This window comes from Budorcas taxicolor, chromosome 18 (genome assembly GCF_023091745.1).
Source record: "Budorcas taxicolor isolate Tak-1 chromosome 18, Takin1.1, whole genome shotgun sequence".
In the NCBI taxonomy this organism is placed as follows: domain Eukaryota; kingdom Metazoa; phylum Chordata; class Mammalia; order Artiodactyla; family Bovidae; genus Budorcas; species Budorcas taxicolor.
The window spans coordinates 9,474,262-9,494,986 of NC_068927.1; the positions used below are offsets into that span (position 1 = coordinate 9,474,262).

The window sequence follows — 20,725 nt, forward strand, 5'->3', positions numbered from 1 at the left end:
TTTGAAGCTACTTTTGATTGGAAGAAAACATTGTGAAGTTGAATTGTTCACTAGTTGTGAAGTTGAATTGTTTTAATAGTGGTAACTGACAGGGTGGTTTTTTCATGTAATCCTTTATGATCTCAGTTTTAGAATGCTTATCTTAGTTCCAGTCCAGACTTAACCTAATACTGACACGGAAGAGCGCTTACTACTTGAATATTTAAAGTAATGCTTCTCAGATTTGTCTTCAGAAGGCTCTTAAACAAAGAGCCTGGGAGGAATGTGTAACTTAGAAGCATTTAGGAATGATGCCTTTGGTTCAGTTCAGTTGCTCAGTCATGTCCCACTCTTTGCAACCCCATGAACCGCAGCACGCCAGGCCTCCCTGTCCATCACCAACTCCCAGAGTCCACCCAAACCCATGTCCATTGAGTTGGTGATGCCTTTGGAGTCTCAAGTATTGTTTTATATCTCATATACATGTGTCTGCTTATCTTATGTACATTAAAGTGTCACGGATTAGATCTGACACTAGGAAAGGACACAGTCTTTTGACTTACTGGTTACTCCCAACACCTAAAAGCCTTAAAACACATGAATGTTAATTTAGTTTTTTCAGCAAGATGTAGGCTAATCTAATGTTCTTGATAGTCAAGAAGATAGTCCTTTAAAAGAAAAAAAAAAGAAGATAGTCCTTTAAATACCATTGTTTTGCAGTGCTTAAATCCAAAGTTTCTCACAGTTGTGTGAACTATATTTACTAGTCTACATATCTATCAACAGGTGCAGAACTAAAGAGCAAATGGACTCTCAGGTTGTTGGTCTCCTCAAATTAACACATTTGGGCTCTCTACTTTAAAACATGCATGTGTGGGGACCTGCCTGGTGGTCCCCCTGACAATGCCAGGGACACAGGTTCGATCCCTGGTCCAGGAAGATTACACGTACCGCACGGCTAAGCCCGTGCGCCACAGCTACTGAGCCTGTGCTCCACAGTAAGAGAAGCCGCTGCAGTGAGAAGCCCACATGCAGTAAAGGAGACCCAGTGCCGCCAAAAAGAATAAGTAAGTAAATAATACATTTTTAAAAATAGGATAAAATATGCATGTTTGAAAGGAGCAAATGAGGGAATAAGAGTACTGTCTATAATAAACGGGAAGAGTGCCGGTATTCATTCAGTTCCTTCAACTTCAGGGAGAAACATGTAAAAATCTATATATTGCCTTACTAATAAATACTAAGCACATTTGTAACTTTGTTCTAAATCTACAAAATCAGAAATAGCAAAGATTGTCACAGGGGAAATTCATTATCAAGGCCCTTCCATTCACTTGGTTCCTTTACCATCTAGCAAGTTAATATTACAGGACATAAAGACTACAAAGAAGAAACAACAGAATTTATAACTTTTAGTTTATCATTGAAACAGTCATATATTTCAGAAAATAAAAAAATATTTTTTAAAAACTTTATCTCCATGAATTCTCAAAGATGTATATATTACCTATGTGAACAAAGACTTTTTTTTTTTCTTTTTTTGGCTTAAGTGAGATTAGCATAGTATGTGTCAATAAGACCTTGTCCCAAGCTTGGCATCTTCTCACTGCTTTTCTTGCTTTTTTCTTGTTTGTTTTTCCACGTCTGCTTGCAGCTTTGTACTCTGCTTTCTGGTGATCCACTGCTTTTTCCTTGTCCTGGGTGAAATATTTGGTTTTATGATTGCATCTCAAAAATGTTGCTGCTTAGGACTGAATTTGAAACTGATACCTCTCCTACTTTATCTTCTTTTTCCTGTGCTGTAACGAGAAATTTAGTGACTTCAGAAAATGTAGAGCTTGTGCTGCAATAAAAATTTGGCAGAAGTCAGTGCATCTGAATTAACTTATCACAAAAGGATATCTGACCTTAGAATGCTCCTCAAAGACTTCCCTATTTAAAAAGTGAGCGCTCAAAACTTAAGATTTTATAAGTTTGCTTTTTGAGAAGCCATCCAAACTTTGGCAAATGATGCTTTAGGAACTGTTTATATTGTCTTAGTTTAGTTTGTGGTAATAGTTTTTGTTTAGCTATATTTGAGAGTCTGGTACTTATTAATGAGTTGTAGGCTGGTTGTTTTTTTTTTTTTAGCCTTTTCTTTTGGTAAGATATGGTATATTTTAGAACCGTTTAAATCCCGTTTCTCTGATGACATATGTGTCTAAGGAGTAAGTCTTCAGATTTCAAGTTCTCCCATTAGCTACTATAATGGTATCTCCCTAACATTCCATTTTCCTGGGATTACATTAGGATTACATTAGAAAAGTCCATCATGAGGATTTGGTGAATGGCCACAAAACAGAGCCCGAGCAGAGTCATGAACAGTATTGGGACCAGTGGCTTTTATCTTGTTAGTTAGATTTCTGCTTCTCTTCAGAGCACATGCAGATGTTAAATGAAATTGCTAACAGTTCTTTCACATTTTACAGAGTTAATAGTCCTAACCCTCCTGCGTTGCTGGAAATAAGGCTAGTTTATGTCTTCAAGTTAGCACTCCTCAAATTTAAGTAAGTGAGAAATTGTTTCATTTTAAGATACATAGGGAAGCAAGGCTTGTAGTTTGAGCCAAAGGAGAGGAAAAAAGCCATTTTCACATATATAAAGTATCAATTTTCCAGTGGCTTTAAGGAGGGTCATACATACTGGGCTGCCTCAGTATTCACAGCAATTTAGCAGTGAATGTGAGGAGAGTACTGGTTGAAAAGTAGAGAATTCTGAATTATGCCATTAAATGTAAATACACCAATTTAGCGTCTTAGAATTTTCTTGAAAACCTTGCCAAAATAATGCACATTCTCCTAAAGAGAATCAGATTATGCCTACAGCTCTCCCTGGCTCTGACTAAATGAGCCCTACTGTTAACTCTGAGAGAAATGGTCCCAGGGAAAAGCAGGCCTGGAGGGAAACGGAGCAGGTGCCCCCGGGAGGCCCTGAGGGACCAGTCAAAACCAAGAGCTGCCCAGGATGAGGCAGGCGGAACTTCTCCCACAATTCCCTTTGCCTCTGTGTCAAGGCTTCCACTCGCTCTGGAAGCAAAGCTGTCAGAGAAGCTGCAAACAGGTATTGGGTTCTAGATAATTCCCTAAAGCACCTATTCTCACCTGGACCCTTGTGGCACTTGGCAATGTCTAAAGATATTCTTGATTGTCACAACTGGGAGGGGACCGTTGGCATCTAGTGCGTAGAGGTCAGAGATGCTGCTGTTCTCCTCTATGCACAAAACAACCCCACACAAAGAACTACCCATCCCTAACGCCAGTAGTGCCAAGGTTGAAAAGTCCTGCCCAAGGGGCCAGCTGGTGAGGTGGAACTTTAAGCATTGCGGTGGATGCAGTGCTTATTTCCAAAGATGCTCAGCCACTGAAATCTTTAAGAAGTGTGTATATTGCCATGTGATCCCTGGCCCAGGAAAATCCCAGATGCCTCGGGGCAACTAAGCCCATGCGCCACAACTCCTGAGCCCGTGTGCAGCAACTACTGAAGCACACGCACCCTAGAGCCCGCGCTCCTCAACAAGAGAAGCCACAGCAATGAGAAGCCCCTACTTGCCGCAACTAGAGAAAGTCTGTACCCAGCAACGAAAGCCCAGCACGGCCTAAAATTAAAGTGTGTCTGCTGTTTAGAAAGGATGTATTAGAAAAGTTGGGCTCTGGTGGGTGCTCAGTTGCTCAGTCTATCTCTTTGCAACCCCATGGACTGTAGGCTCCTCTGTCCATGGGATTTCCCAGGCAAGAACACTGGAGTGGGTTGCCATTTCCTCCTCCAGGGATCGAACCCACATCTCTTGCATCTCCTACATTAAGGAGGGTTCTTTACCACTGAGCCACCCGGGTCTTATGTAAAAAAAAAAAAAAAAAAATCTCTTTTAGGACTTCTACTGTAAGCAACTTTTGAAATGTAGAAATTGAAATTCACTTAGATTTTCTTTTAATTTCACACTACAAAAGCCAGCATCCAGAGTCAATCTGATCACAAATCTATGACAGAAAGAACTGTCCACATTTTGAGTGTCTAGTAATGTTTACAGGCAAGTTAACGTCACTAAAATGACAGAATCAGGAAGTACCTTAAGTATTAATTCCCTCAATTTTTCCCCCTGACCAGGGATCGAACCTGCAGCCCCTGTACTGGAAGCACAGGGTTTTAACCACTGCAACATCAGGGAAGTCCCTAACTCCTCATTTTATAGGACAGAGTCAATTTAAAAATGTCTAGTTTTCAGCTCCTAGTAAAAAAAGATGATGGTGCTAGTTTTAGTTATTGAGTTACTTTAAGACTGAGTTCAGGAAGATACACAATAGCTTTGATCTGCTAGATTAAACTTGAGAAGTAAATTTTTCACTGTAACACCTCAGGATGACACAACACCAGTCTGAGAGACATGGCATAAGTCTGCAGAGCAATCATGTTTAGACTGCTGCAGTGGAAATTCAGGCAAAACAGGATGAGAAGGGCCAGGCAATGAAGATGGCCCATGAACTGATTGACAGGCATCCCAACCAAGGACCCCCAAGTCGACAAGTTAGGGAGGTGAGCTTTTTAAAGAGTCCACGTGACAACTGGCCATGCCCACAGGATTTCTAAATGATTCTGAACAGCCAGGCATTTGTTAAAGGGAAATGATCCAGCTATTTGTATTTGATCTGATCATGACATTCTGGAAAACCACAAATCTCTGTGAGCCTTGTACATACATGACCTTCTCATCTTCACCACATTCTGTGTCTGAAATTATTCCCACCTCACAGGAAGGAAAGACATTCCGAAGTCCTCTTTCCTTGCCCTACATGATTCTTTCCACCCACTACTCCAGCTGTTTCTTCACCTTGGAGATAAGTTGGCACCTTCAGATGCCCAAGCTGCACACCTGAACCCAAACTCTCTGTTGATGGGTTTCTTCTTGGGTCACAGGAGAAAATGAGCCCTGAGCCTCATGAATTTGCTCAGGATAAAAGGAGGCAATACCCAGAAGAGGCTCTGAACACTTAGAATAGTGCCTTGCTAACTCAACTCAAGTGGAATTATGGTGTCATGTGATGGGTTAGTGGCACTCGGGTCAGAGTTTAGCCTGGGCATCAGGGGCACAGCACAGAACCTCTCCTGGCTCCAGGGCCACAGTTAGCCTGGCAGACAGTGGGTGAGTATTGCCTGTGGCACCAGCAAACTCCCTTGTCTGCCCTCAGTCACAGCCACAGGAGCCCCTGTTTTCTTCCTCATCTGGCTTCTCAGGAGCCCCTGAACTGCAGCACCAAGGCTGCACTTGGACCCAAGCCCAGACACCCCAAAAAGTCCCAGGTGTGAGGACTCCAATTGTGCAGCTCAGCCTGCTTGGCCAGCCGGGGTATCCTGCATAGAGATGGGCTGGGGCTCTGGCACTTAGGGAGAGGGAGAGATTGAAAGCAAAGTAGATCTAGTCCAGACTAAAAAGAACAAAGCTAAAAATGAGAGGAAGTCTCCCCGAGCAGCCAAAGCTCGCCATACTTGTCCAAACATCGCCGGGTCCTATTCTGACTTAATCTTCCCCTCACCCTTGTCCCCTCATCACTCTCAGATCTACACTCTCCCAGGTGTCCAGTCCCTCCAGCCCTGCACTTGCTCAGCAGCACTCCCAGAACTCAGTCTGGCCTCCCCTAGGAGGTGAGGCTCTGCAGAGGAGCCCTGTGTTGGGTGTAGCCACACTTCCACTCGGTGATTTTTTTAATTTCCAGAAAAGAGTTTGGAAAGTTTTACTAATGATACAAACTAACAGAATAAAAGATGAAACACTGAGCCCTCCATGTTTGGCTTGAGAATCGATCCCTGGGTCTGGAAGATCCCCTGGAGCAGGGAATGGCAACCCACTCCAGTATTCTCGCTGGAAAATTCCACGGACAGAAGAGCCTGGCGGGCTACAGTTTGGGGGGTGGCACAGAGTTGCACACAACTGAGCGATTAACAACAACACATAAGAACCAAAACTTAATTTGAGGTCATCACCTGGAGGTAGAAAGAAGGTGATTGGGACTGAATTATAACGTTGACACCTTAAAATGGAAGGATTTTTGTTATTGCATTCTAGTAAACATTTAGCCTTTATCTAGATAGACTTGGATATCAAAGACCAGTTTGAACGTCCTGATTTAATCTGACTAGAAACTGGGACAAGGCCTAGAGTGACTCTGTCCACAGAGAAGCAAGCCAAACTTCCTCAACCAACAAAAATAAGATACCAGAGGGACTTTATCAGGTATTTGAATAATTACCTAAAGAAATAGATGCTTTCATAATTTAAAAAAAAAAACTAGTTGATTAAAAAAATTTTTTACTAAAACAGACACGGGGTGGAAAGAATCAAACATGACTGAGCAACTGAACAACAACAAACCTGTAAATTTGGGTCCTTCCTTCGTTCAAACTAAATCTCAGTTCTAAATTATTATATGTTTATCCCCAAAGGTATAGAATATATAACCCTTATCTCAACAAGTGAGTTTTTCTTAAGAAAAAAAAAAAATTCTTTCTGTTGTCACTTGTATCAGTTCAAACTGTGGCAAGATCTCAACTGGTAAGTACCCCTGAGCTAAGCAGGTGAGCTTTGTCCCTCCTTCATACTGGTAGATACTTTTCTCTCCCAAGCAAACACTTTGACAGGTATATACATAGTGAGCTTATTCATTATTCTGCAGCCTACAAAGAAGGACTTGAAAAAAACCACTGACTCAGGTAGGCAGGTTGCCAGAGCTGGACAGTGCTCAAGCAGTACAGGATCCAACACCCGCAGTGGGCAGACACAGGGAAATCGGGACCTCTTCTTGGGGTTGAATTCAGATGGTTTCTTCATTCAGACAAGAAAGGGTGAGTAGAAACTGAAAACTGCTTCATCTGTAAAGTGTCCAATCTCAAAAGGCAAAATACACCTTTAAATGACTATTGTACTGTAATCATTCCTGCATTTCTGGTGTTTTGTAAAGGCAAACCAACAAAACTCCTAAACTTAAACAGAAAAGACATTACAAAGACCAGTTATGGAAAACAGATGTTTACAAATAGCCATAAATTCTGTCTGCCCATCACTTAGGAGATGGAAAGCCTACAGTTCAAGTATGATCTACTTTAAGCAAATGCAAACTATATAATTACAGAGTGGCTAAATGGTTATTCACATTACAAAATGGTTCTTCACAGCATCTCTCTACATAGCATTGTCACTTCACATTTAAAATATAACTTATTTACAAACATTTAATTTATACACAACTTCAGGAAATGTGTACTGGGGTAAAATGAGGGGGGAGGAAAGATGGAAGAAGGAAGAAAGCCACACCTCCATTCCGTAACTCTGTCTGGGGTTGTCAAGTTCCCAAATAGTAGATATAAGACTGGAAGGAGCATGTGTGCTAACAATAATCTCAGTGACATTTAGACAATAATTATTATTCTCAACCTGCCTCTCACGATGAATTTTGTAGAAAGGTAGCCAAAACCTCCCAGACACAGAGACTAACATGAGGTTCTAAGTATATGAAGTCTGGGACACATAAGATACAATGGACATGGCACATCCATCCATCCAGTATCAATATAAGGATATGCCACCCTGGACACAGGAAATTCATCTGGACACAGACTGGAATTTCCTCTTACAACACTGTTTCAATTAAAGCAGATCTCTGTTGCAAGAGAAAATGTGGCAACTGATAGACCATCTGCCAGGTTCAAAAGATCAGGAAACGATTTGGCCTCAACAAGCCCAGGACGCCTGGCTTGAAGCACTGGGGTTCAGGGGGCAGAAAGCGCCCCTGCCGGCTGGCTCGGGGGCTGACCTGGGGGCAACCCCGGAGGGAGGCCCTCCAGCTTCCCCACCGTCCACTTGTCTTCCAGGGCACAGATAAGCCAGGCTGAGGCTGAGACTGGCACTACCAGTGTGCGTTTTGTAAATGGCTAAGCAACAGAAGCAGGTAACACAAAAATGTGGAGGTTTTGAGAGTACATCAAAATCCATACTATGAGGTTCAGCTGTCCCCGATCTACTACCAAAAAAGGACCAGGGGAGAGAGGGAGAGAAGAGCGTGCGAGATAAAGAGAAGGAGAAAGAGAAAGAGACTGGGGTGGGGCAGGAGGGAGACAGGGGAAAGAAGATGAACCACGTTCAGACGCTGCTTATTCCCAGGGAATTATATTGTAGCAGCTCAAAGGAGTCTGTGAGTGGAAATGGGAATAACAACTCTGCTCACTGTGAGGGATGGCAAGAGCGGTCTTGAGAACACTTTGGTCTCCAACATTCGGGGCCTGTTTTCCTGCTTGGCCTCTGTGAGGACGCGCTTTGGGGCTTTCATGGGAGGCCTGGGCTCCCTGGCTTTGAGTCTGGCTTTGTACTTTCTCGCTCCTTGTTTCTGCAAAAGCTGGAAGGTGGCGAGATAGCAGGGAGGGCACAGCAGGTTTTTCTCAGGCAGGAGGGACCAGTGCAGGCAGCAGGGCTCAGGCTCGGCCAGCAGGGGCATCCGGGCCACCGGGGTGAGGAAAGGCTGCGTGTCCTTGACTTTGTGGTGCCTGGCCAGCTCAGTGGGCTGCTTTTCGCCGGCCCCGTCAACGGCTTTCACTCCATAGGCATAAGCCACACACTCATCCTTTTCCACACTCAGCCCCTTCTCTTCTGGCCGCAAGAAAAAGTTCTTAGTCTTCTTACCCAGAACATCCAAGCCATCTGGGGGCGAAGACTTCAAAGGAGGGAGGACTAAAAGGGCGTTGGAAGTCAGGGAGTCTGAGGAGGGGAGAATTCTGTCAGTGCCCCTCCAGGGCCTTCTGGGGTCCTTGCCCCTAACAGTCTCCGGGGTGGCCCAGTCTTCCAGGCACCAAATGAACTCCTTTATTTGCAGACTTTTCTTCTCTCCCTGACTGTAGGCGGGAAAGCAGATTTTGCTAACTTCCCTGGAGGTGGTAGTGGGGCCTGGGGGGGTGCCCGGGGTCTGGGATAGGCTGCCTCCATCCTTCTCTGGGCCTGCCTCAGCTGGAGCTGGAGCTGAAGCCCCAGACTCCAACTTCCCTGCCTCCGAATGAAGCCTGGCCTCCAGGCTCCCATGGGAGAGATTGACACAGAGTAAGCAGCTGCTGGCACTTTCTCCCACCCTCGCCTTCTTAAGCTTCTTCCTGGGCCAGATGCAGGCAGTTGGAGAAATCTGTCCCCAGCCTCGGACCTGCAGATAAAGCAGTGTGTTACTCTCAGCCTAGCTGCCCCCACTGTGGCCACATCCCCATTTTGACTCTATTTGAATCAATATTTTTCTTTGGATTGACTTAATTTAGTTTTTTCATGCTTAGTTTAGCCTCCTACTACGCCATGGTATTTGTAATAGTATTTTCAAAGACTAAAATACTAAGCAATAGTATCTATCAGCACACTGATGTGCTGACTATATATATTTTTTAGATGTGTATTAAAATAAATTCAGAACTATTAAAATCAAAACCATACTTGTCCCGCCTGCAGGCTTTCTTGTACTGCAGGCTCTCTGCGCTTGCCTGCACCAAAGAAGGCTGTGTGAGGATATAACCAAGAATACGGCTCCCACCAAGAAACCGACCATGTTGGCACCCAGATCTCAAACATTCCTCCCAAACTGTAAGAAATAAATGTCTGCTGCTTAAGCTGCCCAGCCTACGGTATTCTCTTATAGCAGCCCAAACTGAGATAGGGCTGGAAAATCTCCTGTGGTGGGAGCCACCCCGGGCACTCTACAATGTGGAGCAGCACCCCAGCCTCAACCCCAGTACATCCAGAAACACCCCCTCTCCCCTCCCCGCCCTAGCTGTGACATTGCCAAGCAATCACACCAATTCCCTTATATTTCATTATTGCTTCTAAGAATAGTTTAAGAATAAACCACAGGGTTATGCATAAAACCACCAGGATAGAAATCTTTGGTCTCTTGGGGAGTTAAGTGGCAGGAGTTAAGTAGCTTGAGTTAAGGGAATTGGGTTCTGGAGTCCAGAAAAGCTCGGTTCAACTCCTGCCTTGACCACCGCCTAGGAGATTTTGACACATTTCATTTTTGGTGCTTTGTTTCCCTTTTCCAAAGAGTGAGGCTATTCATAACACCTGAGAGGGTGAATGAATTGATGTATGTGAAGCATTTAGTACTGTGCTTGCCCATACAGAATGGTCATAAATACTCAATAAAAGGTACTGCTATTATCATCATTAATATTCTACCTCTGTTTCAGAGGTTTCTGTTTCCTTGCTTACAAATTTTGGGGGCAACAATAACTATTTCTGAAAATAGTAAAAGGCTTGTATCAAAACCCTAACATGCACAAGACCTAACTCAAGAAAATACTCACTGCTTCTTCCCATCCAGTTCCAATGACAAACTCTTTGGCTGTTCTATCTTGTTCAAGTGTAACGTCACTGATATTGAGAAGACAACAAACATGATTCTTTTCACTTCTTTCATCTGGACAAGTATAGATTAATTCAGTTTCTTCTGTGCTTTGAATTTCATAATTTTCACTATTTTCAATTTCAGTCTCATTTTTGTGACCGAAATCCATTACTGTGATGGTTGCTTAAAGTCTTTAACATCTTCTTCCTGTGGTTTAAAATGCAAACGGAACTTAGCTTTTAATACTGCTTTGTTTCTGTTAAAAAACCAGTTCAATAACTGAGGTGAAACATCGTCAAGACATGTTCAGGAATAGACAGAAGAAATATTATGAAACCATCCATTGCCAGCTATTGACATTATAAAATATAAGGCTAATTTCAAAGACTTACGGATTTAGGACTTCCCTGGTGCTTCCACTTCAGGGGGTATGGGTTCTATCCCTGATCAGGGAACTAAGATCCCGCATGCTGAATAGTGTGGCAAAAAACAAATAAAACACCTGGATTTATTTAAAAAAAAAAAGATTCATTGTCCATTCTTATCTTCCAAACTCAGGTAAGAGATGACAAATAGAAATGTGCAAAAAGCAATCAAAGGTCACCTAAAAGGGTGGCTATGTGATTTCTTACCAATTACATGCAGTTTTCCTTCTATTTGGAATGCAAAAATCTGCAGTGATATAATACTGATTTTCTGATAGTAAAATTATGCCTCTTATGTTTATAGATTTAAAGTAAATCAGAGTTTGTGTTCTTCCACTTTTTGATTTCCACAGAGCTTTACAATCTGATTTGGTTTAAGAATCGCTGGTATAAAACATACATCAAAATCTGTATGTTTCCAAGAAAATCACATCAAGGAAACACAAGGATCACAGTGAAAATGCTCCCATGGGAAAATGCATTTGCAGATGCAACTAGAAAATTGGATTTGGAGTACAAAGCAGGAAGGCACACACATGTATGCCAGAAGATATTAAATTCTATGACATACGCTATTGAAGTGGCTAGAACCAAAAAATGTACAAAGAAGAAACTGTTGACTGAGGTCCAAGCCCCGAAAGTACATGTCTGGATAAACAAGAATAAACCCAAAGAAAAGCTGATCCTTTTCAAGATGAAAAGGCCAAAGGAACTTAAGATATTTAGAAATGAAATAAAGAAGATGAATGAAAATAAAAAAAAAGATGAGTGAGACTCTAAGAAACAGAGCCTATGGGAAATTCAGTGTGATACAGAAAATATCTTTTCTAGTAGCATTTAAACTAAACAGAGATGGAAGAAAATGATCAGCAAAAAACCCTGTAAATAGGGGCCTTCCCTGGTGGTCCAGTGGCTAAGACTCTGCACTCCCAATGCAGGGAGCCTGGGTTCAATCCCTGGTCAGGGAATTGGATCATGCATGCTGTAACTAAGACCTGGCAGAGCCAAATAAATAAATAAGAATTTTTTTAAAAAGCCTGTAAAATAGCTCATTATTTTACCAATTGAACATAAGCCATCATGATTTGCTTCAAAATAATCCTGCAAGGGGGTGGGGGTGGTTGGTTGTGGTTGGAGAGAGAATGAGGAAATTAAAAAAGCCACAGATTCTGTTTATTGTAGAAGGGTATGAGGACATTGAGGTTAACTGCACTATTCACTGTACTTTACTGTGAAATTTTCCATAATGTTTTTTTTTTTTTTGAGCCACCATGTTAACAGAATGGTTCAAGAAATAAAACATGGGGTAACAGTGGAGGTGAGCAAAGCATGAATTTTGATCTTAAGCAAACTGAATAAATGTATCAAAGAACAGATTTCATGGTTTGGATAATTTAATTGGGGTAAAGACCTTGAACAGGGACTTATTTAAAGAGATGTACCAAAAGGTGGGGAAACAACTCAGAAATAAATGGGAGAATATAGTTTACGAAGATGATTTGGAAAAGTGAAAGTGAAAGTCACTCAGTTGTGTCTGACTCTTTGTGACCCCATGGGCTACACAGTCCATGGAATTCTCTAGGCCAGAATACTGGAGAGGGTAGCCTTTTACTTCTCCAAGGGATCTTCCCAACCCAGTGATTGAACCCAGGTCTCCCACATTACAGGTGGATTCTTTACCAGCTGAGCCACAGGGGAAGATTTGGAGACACTCCATAAATAACTGGCCAATTACTCTTTAAGTCAAAGGACTCAAGGCCTATCATTGAATTTACTGAATACAAAAGAAGGCACTGGAAATGCAGGAGGAAAAGAAAAAACACAGACGTTACCTTTAGGATCTCTAACCCCACGTTGTGATGATGTCATTTGTTAATGAACTGAGAAGTACAAAGACTACCAAATGCCTCTTTGTTAGACATCTGGCAAACTCAATGGTGCTTTGACACCCTAACCAATCTGTAACTTAGAATATGAACTGCCCTGCTCCTGAAAGGAACAAAGACTTCATTACCACTGGTCAGTGGCAAAGACACCAATATTACAGCAGAGGCCAACGAAAGGACATTATCTTCTGTTGCTACTCTCATAGATATGTTGTATAAAAGTTAAAATGAGGACCAGTTTTATCAAATTTGGGTTTGGTTTGGTTTTTAATGGATTATGTTTTTGGTGTCATGTCTAAAAACACTTTGCCTAACCACAAGTCATAAAGATTTTCTGTATTTAGTTTTCAAAGTTATATAGTTTTATGGTTTATATTTAGGTCTATGATCCATTTTGAATTAAGTTTTTGAATATGAACAGCCAGTTGTTGCAACATTCTTGTTCAAAGATTATTCTTCCTGCATTTAACTTTTTTTTTTTGGTCAAAAATCAATTGGCTATGTTTATTTGGCAGGAGAGAGATCAATAACCTCAGATATGCAGATGACACCAGCCTTATGGCAGAAAGTGAAGAAGAACTAAAGAGCCTCTTGATGAAAGTTAAAGAGGAGAGTGAAAAAGTAGGCTTAAAGCTTAACATTCAGAAAACTATGATCATGGCATCCGGCCCCATCACTTCATGGCAAATAGATGGGGAAACAGTGGAAACAGTGGCAGACTTTATTTTGGGGGGCTCCAAAATCACTGCAGATGGTGACTGCAGCCATGAAATTAAAAAATGCTTGCTCCTTGGAAGGAAAGTTATGACCAAGCTAGACAGCATATTAAAAAGCAGAGACATTACTTTGCCAACAAAGGTCTGTCTAGTCAAGGCAATTATTTCTCCAGTAGTCATGTATGGCTGTGAGAGTTGAGCTATAAAGAAAGCTGATTGCCAAAGAATTGCTGCTTTTGAACTGTGGTGTTGGAGAAGACTCTTGAGAGTCCCTTGGACTGCAAAGGGATCCAACCAGTCCATCCTAAAGGAGATCAGTCCTGAGTGTTCATTGTAAGGACTGATGTTGAAGCTGAAACTCCAATACTTTGGCCACCTGATGTGAAGAGCTGACTCATTTGAAAAGACCCTGATCCTGGGAAAGATTGAAGGCAGGAGAAGGGGACGACAGAGGATGAGATGGTTGGATGGCATCACTGACACAACGGATAAGAGTTTGGGTAAACTCCAGGGGTTGGTGATGGACAGGGAAAGCCTGGCATGCTGCAATTCATGGAGCTGCAAAGACTCGGACACGACTGAGCGACTGAACTGATATTTATTTGGGTATATTTTAGAACACCCTATTCTGGCCCATTGACCTGTGTCTCTCCATTCACCAATATCATATTGATTCCTATAGTTTATGGTAATTTTTAAAACTGGGTAATGTGATCCCTCCATTTTATTCTTCATTTTCATAATTTCTTTTTACCTATTATAGTTCCTTTTAAATTTCCTAATAAATTTTAAAGCCAGCTTGTTAATATCTAAAATAAATCCTGCTCCAGATTCATATCTTGATATTCAACAGTTACTCCTCCAATTTCTTTGAGACTGTCTATCTATTCTTGGACCTTGTATTTTCATAAATGTTTCTGAATCTAGAAAATTGAAAACAGTTTTAAGAAAATAATTATAATGTTTTAGTTCTAGCTTCAGTTGCTAAGTCGTGCCTGACTCTTTGCGACCCCATGGACTGCAGCATGCCAGGCTTCTCCATCCTCCACTATCTCCTGGAGTTTGCTCAAAATCATGTCCATTGAGTCAGTGATGCCATCCAACCATCTCATCCTCTGTCCCCAAGTCTAGGACTTTTCCATTCCCATAGTCCCTGGACTCTATTTTTAAAGGTAGTGACATTTATAACATACGTAAAGGTCATTTGCTTCATACATCACCTCTGATGATACCAGATCAGTGTGGTACCAAGATGCTACTATTGGTCCCCCAAATCTTGCCTCCTTTTCCTTTTGGAGATAGAGAAGTATTATCTACATTTCTCCTTGAAGTTAAGCGTGCCTTGTGACTTATTTCGGCTAATAACAGGACTGAAATCATATGAGTCACTTCTAGGCAGAAGTACCTAAAAGCCAGTGTTTCCCCACATTTGCCATCATATTTTGCCATCACAGTTGGCAAAAGAGTCGGACACGACTTAGCACCTAAACAACAACAACAGTAATACACACACTTGGGCACATGGGCTTCAGAAACTGCAGCACACGGGCTCAGTAGTTGTGGTTTGCAGGCTTTAGAGCTCCGGCTCAGTAATTGTGGTGCATGGGCTTAGTTGCTCTGTGGCTTGTGGAATCTCCCTGGATCAGGGATCAACCCCCTGCCTCTTGTATTGGAAGGCAGATTCTTATTCACTGTACCACCAGGTAAGTCCCAAGGACCATTCTTTGAAAGACTAAGAGTGTACATGAGTCAATTCAAAGACAAAATTCTCATTAAAGGTAGGCTTAATAATGTATAATTTATGTTCATTGAAACTGGGTAAACAAAAAAACCTGCTGCAGTAATTTTTCTACAATATTCCTAAAAGATAACATAGTAAATTAAGTTCTGCAAATCCTCCCTCCACAAGGTTTTCCATCCTAATCCCTGGGACTATTCCATGAATAAGTTATGTTACATGGCAAAAGGGATTTTACAGATGTAATTATGGGTACCAATTGGTTGACCTGATGACAGGGAAACAATCTTGGTTTACTGGGATGGGCCTAATCTAATGATGTGCTGTACTTAGTCACTCAGTCGTATCCGACTCTGCGACTGCATGGACTGTAGCCCACCAGGCTCTTCTGTCCATGGGGATTCCCCAGGCAAGGATACTGGAGTGGGTTGCCATGCCCTCCTTCAGGAAATCTAATGATATGTGTCCTTTAAAAGCAGAGAGTTTTCTTTGGCTAGCAGCAGGAGCAGCAGCAGCAGCAGAAGTCAGAGATTTAAAGCATGAGAGGAATTTGAGACATCTTATTGACTGAAGAACGCCAGCAGTCTTTTCGCCATTATCTTTGACACATTTCTGCTATCACTCATCCATATAATCAGACTACAAATGGCTACCCTCAATTCCTGTACCTCATAGTTCAGTCGGTAAAGAATTTGCCTGCAATGCAGGAGACCTGGGTTGGATTCCTGGGTTGGGAAGATCCCCTGGAGAAGGAAATGGCAACCCACTCCAGTATTCTTGCCTGGAGAATCCCATGGACAGAGGAGCCTGGCAGGCTACAGTCCATGGGGTCGCAAGAGTCCAACACAACTTAGTGACTAAACCACCATGTTAATTACCTGAGCTTTATGCTTCTTACATGCCCACAGAGCACAGCAGCTTTGATTATTCATAGAACGATTCCTAGGAGCACAGTTTCTACAACCATCTCTCCCTATCAGAGCATTTCACTCCAATCCCAGTCTCCAACTCTTCTGCTTTTCCCAGTCACATTCATTACTCATTAAGTGTTCATGAGATGCCTAGCACTGGTGGTGGTTGTTCAGTAGCTAAGTCCCGTCGACTCTTTTTGACCGCCCCCCCTCCCCTGCCCCCGACAGACTGCAGCATGCCAGGCTCCTCCTGTGCTCCACTATCTCCCAGTTCAGTTCAGTTGCTCAGTCGTGTCCCACTCTTTGCGACCCCATGGACTGTAGTACTCTAGGCCTCCCTGTCCATCACCAACTCCCGTGGTTTAATCAAACTCATGTCTATCGAGTCGGCGATGCCATCCAACCATCTCATCCTCTGTCGCCTCTTCTCCTCCTGCCTTCAATCTTTCCCAGCATCAGGGATCTTTTCATGTCCATTGAGTAGTCGTTGCTGTTTGACCATCCCATCCTCTGCCACCCGCTTCTCCTTCTGCCTAGCAAGGGTAGTGAAATGGTAAAGCAACCCCAGTCTTCCCAGCTCTCACACAGCATACAATGTACAGGAAAATTCAAGTCTTCAAACACACAGCTCTTGCCACCTGTTTCCAAAAGCCCAGGCACTTGACAGCGTGACTCTCTGCCCTTCTTCCAAGACCTTTCTTTCTTCCTCCTCTCGGCCCTCCCCTTCCTCCACATCCTGCTGCTGCTGCTGCTGCTAAGCCGCTTCAGTCGTGTCCGACTCTGTGCGACCCCATAGACGGCAGCCCACCAGGCTCCCCCGTCCCTGGAATCTCCAGGCAAGAACACTAGAGTGGCATCCTACCTGGCCACAAAAGGTGCCTCCCCTTCTTTCAATAGATATGCCCTCCAGCAAAGCGCCCCCACCAACCCCACCCCTTCCTCCAAGGGCCGTTCCCTCACAGGGCTCCGCCCTTTCAGCGGCTCCTCCCACTGCCCCACCCACTCCGCACCCCCTCCCCAGGCCCTGCCCACTCTTCTTCAGATCCAGCTTCTCTTCCTTTTACCTCCCCGCCTCAGAAGGCAGCTCCCTTCCCAACTGGGCAAGGCTTCTCGCTCTGCCGCCGATGGAGCAGTCTGGGGCCTCGACCCGGAGGCGGGGAAGCGGCCCGGCCGCTCACACCCTCCTGAGGGCCCAGCGGGGTGGAAGGACCCGGGCAGCTTAGTCCCCGCCGGCGGGCTACAGGGGCGGTTGCCCTGCGTTACAGACGCGCTGGGGGCGGGGCGATGGGCAGCCCCTGGGGGAGGGAGGGGATTCGCGGCGGAAGTGACGTACATTCGCCCCGCGCAACAAAGCTCAGCGCGGGAAGCGCCTCTGACAGACCGCGGTTGGCGCGTGCTCCCGACAGGCTGTGCGCGGCCGCGAACCTTCCACCGGCGCATGCGGCGCTCACAGCCGGTGAGCGCGCGGGAGGTCACATGGCGAGGTACCGTGTCCCCTTAGGCGCCCGTCAGGCCTTGGAGTTAGAAAGCGAGGACTCAGCTTCCCCTCAGAGAGCCAGGGTCTCGCCCTCAGCACCGTTGCCCGTGGCGCGGTTGGTTCTGTGTTGACGGGTGGATAGTAGCATCCCTGGCCTCTACCCACGAGGTACCAGATGAACGAAATTGTCCCCAAATTGCCCTTCCCCACATAAGGACTGTGCCGGGGCAGTACAGGCCAGAAACTTCACAGTAGGCGTTTAAGCCGCTTCTTTGGGCGGGACTAGTTGGAACCCAAGTCTTGTAGCAGCACAACCTGTGAAGTGGGCGTTGGCATGTTTTCCACAGATGTCAAATAGCCCCACGTCGTTATATCAGCTGAGGAACTCATTGAAGACAGTGAAAGGTCCCCCTCTCCTCCCCTCCCACTTTTGGTGCTGGTACTTTCGGGCATCCCAATGTGCACCCAGGAGTGGGAAACTGCCCGAAATCAGGCATTCATGGTGGTTCAGTTCTGGTTCCAAAGCCTTTCTGCTTTTAAAAGTGTAACTATTACTGCTTGAGAAATATAAGCCTTTTATACCACTGTTGATTAAAAGCTGTGTGGGCTACCCTGATGACTAAGATGGTAAAGAGTCTGTCTGCAGTGCAAGGAGACCCTGTTCCATCCCTGGGTTTGGAAGAGCCCCTTGAGAAGGAAATGGCAACCCACTCCAGTATTCTTTCCTAGAAAAATTCCATGGACAGAGGAGCTTGGGAGGCTACAGCCCATGGGGTCTCAAAAGAGTCCAAGGTGATTGACATACACTATATTAATTACAAAGCCTATCAATTGAAAGGAAAGACCATTTTTATGACATAAATACGACATTCTAAGACCTTAGAACAACGTACTTTTCTAGAATATGACTACTTAAGGTATTCTCTACCTAAAAATACACTTTTGGATCTTTTGTATTTTATAACCTGTAATTAATAGTATTTATGTATACTTCTAAGAATTATGCAAAACTGCATGCCTCATTCCACATTTTTTGTGTGTTAAAACATGAAATTTTCAATTATATTTTCTTTTTTACGTGACTGACCCACATGGAATATCACTTCTCTAAACCAGGGATTGAACCTGGGTCCCTGCAGTGAAAGCCGAGAATCATAACCACTGGGACATCAGGAAGTTCCCAATCATAAATGTTAAAGGATGTAACATCCAGATTATCAAAATACATGAAAAAAATGGAAAATTTTGTGCTCGCTTTGGCAACACATATACTACAATTGGAATAATACAGAGATTAGTGTGGTCCCTGCACAAGGATGACACACAAGTTTGTGAAGCATTCTATATATTTTTTTTAATTGTAAAGGAAAAAAACTATAAAGTGAAAGAAAAAAAATGGAAACTTTTCTTTTGATTTTTCCCCTTGAATTCATAACTGTATATTTTATCCACAGAATTTCATCCTAACATAACACAAAAATATAATTTGAAAATGAAATTTAAAAATTTTTCATGACTGTAAAGTTAAAACAACCAAATTTGTTTTCAGATATATGATCACCTTTATTTCTACTCAGCAAATAATAGGAGTGTATTCCTTGTGTTTACAAATAGTAAACAAAAGAATGTTCCTGAAAGTGTACAGAATATAGGGCTGTCCTCTCATCAATTCATGTATCTATGGGAAAATATTACATATTACCAGAATGAGAGATTCAGTCTCAGTTTTATTCATTTTTTTTCAAAGATGTAAGCTGAGTGAAATAACTTGTTCATAGGAAGACACACATGAAAGGGATTTTGTCACTGCTGTGTCTCTTAACTTCAGCAGACAGTTTGGTTAGGGAGGACCTCCCTTCAGTTATGTTGAAAATGGAAAATTTGAAACCACCTGACTAGCAGGATGTTACCCCAGTCATTAAAGCTACATTCTCAGTTTTGGGGAAGTATACCAAAAGTCTTAACTAAGATTTATTAAATGACTGTTAATTAAACACGTTGACTGAAAGCACCTTGCCCTAAGTACATTTGGAAGTTGGAAGATGTGGCAACTGATGTGCTTCACACTAATTATGCCTGCATACCCCTTTTAAAGGGGCTTGTAATCACCACTGAGGCTTAGCAAGTAGAAGTTTGATAGCATGACTGTGCAGAAACATAAATGGACAAGTGTGTTTAGCTAGTCATGTTTATAAAATGCCGAAGTAGAGATGGAATCAAGATACAAAAGTTCTTGTAGAATAAGATCTCAGAGTTGGCAAAGGGGTGTTATAAAAACACCAAAATGGTGGCAGGAGGTATACAGAAACTTACCATTCAGTTTTGAACCTATATCTAACCCAACGTCCACTTAAAAGGAGTGGAGGAAGTAGTCAATAGTAAAACCATGTTGCTGGTAAGAAAAAGTTCATCACAAACATAGATATATGATTAGGTCTGAAATACAGTGATTGTTGAGTAATAAGACAGTTATATACTTAGCATATTTTTAAAAACTGAAAGTGGGTGGTACCCTGACATTTTAGCAGCCTGAAACTGCAGAAATTCAGAAAAATTCCGAAGTTGATTATGCTGAGGTGATCGGAAGTACCAGCCTCATTTTCATACTAGCATGCCTATCGCGAGCCCTCTAGTGGTTTCTTATTAAAACTTAAGACTGTCAACTTCGGGGAAATGAAAAAAAAAAGAAATTTAACCTTCAGGGTTACCTGTTTCATTTCTTGAGTTTTAATTAGAGAGCATTATTCAAAACATATGTTAAGCTTCTCTATTAAGACCAAAATGATTCAAAGGAATGAGGTCTGAGAAACTGAATTCTTTGTTGATTTAGTCCATTTGAAGTGCCATTCAACACCTATTATTTTCAGCAGCACTATAACAGAATTGAATTGGCTCTATGTTCTAAACTGTGAAAAGACCAAGTTGTGATAGCTGTTCTTTGATTCGATCCCCTTCCCCCAGCAGACTCCCAGTTCAGTTCAGTCATTCAGCTGTGTCCAACTCTTTCGACTCCATGCACTGCAGCACACCAGGCTTCCCTGTCCATCACCAATTCTTGGAGCTTGCTCAAACTCATGTCCTTCGAGTCAGTGATGCCATCCAACCATCTCATCCTCTGTCGCGCCCTTCTCCTCCTGCCTTCGATCTTTACCAGCATCAGGGCCTTTTCCAGTGAGTCAGTTCTTCACATCATGTG

The 20,725-nt window shown here is 43.0% G+C and overlaps 1 protein-coding gene and 2 non-coding genes across 4 annotated transcripts; 2 read left to right on the forward strand and 1 right to left on the reverse strand.

The window, feature by feature from the left end:
- Window positions 1-1,754: 1,754 nt before the first annotated feature.
- Window positions 1,755-10,545, reverse strand: C18H16orf46 (chromosome 18 C16orf46 homolog). Of its 2 annotated transcripts, XM_052656682.1 has the most exons (3): window positions 10,336-10,545; window positions 8,232-9,191; window positions 1,755-1,778 (listed from the first exon to the last, which is right to left on the reverse strand). In XM_052656682.1, the coding sequence occupies exons 1-3, from the start codon at window positions 10,543-10,545 to the stop codon at window positions 1,755-1,757; spliced, it is 1,194 nt and encodes a 397-aa protein (XP_052512642.1). The 2 variants fall into 2 exon arrangements, with proteins under 2 accessions (XP_052512642.1, XP_052512641.1); XM_052656681.1 differs by lacking the exon at window positions 1,755-1,778 and having other exon boundaries at window positions 8,187-9,191.
- A 1,151-nt stretch (window positions 10,546-11,696) lies between these two features.
- On the forward strand, window positions 11,697-11,769 carry TRNAG-CCC (transfer RNA glycine (anticodon CCC)). The gene has a single exon. It is a non-coding gene; the product is annotated as a tRNA-Gly (tRNA).
- Window positions 11,770-18,776: 7,007 nt separating this feature from the next.
- Window positions 18,777-18,880, forward strand: LOC128064264 (U6 spliceosomal RNA). Its single transcript, XR_008200980.1, has one exon. It is a non-coding gene; the product is annotated as a U6 spliceosomal RNA (small nuclear RNA).
- Window positions 18,881-20,725: the final 1,845 nt, after the last annotated feature.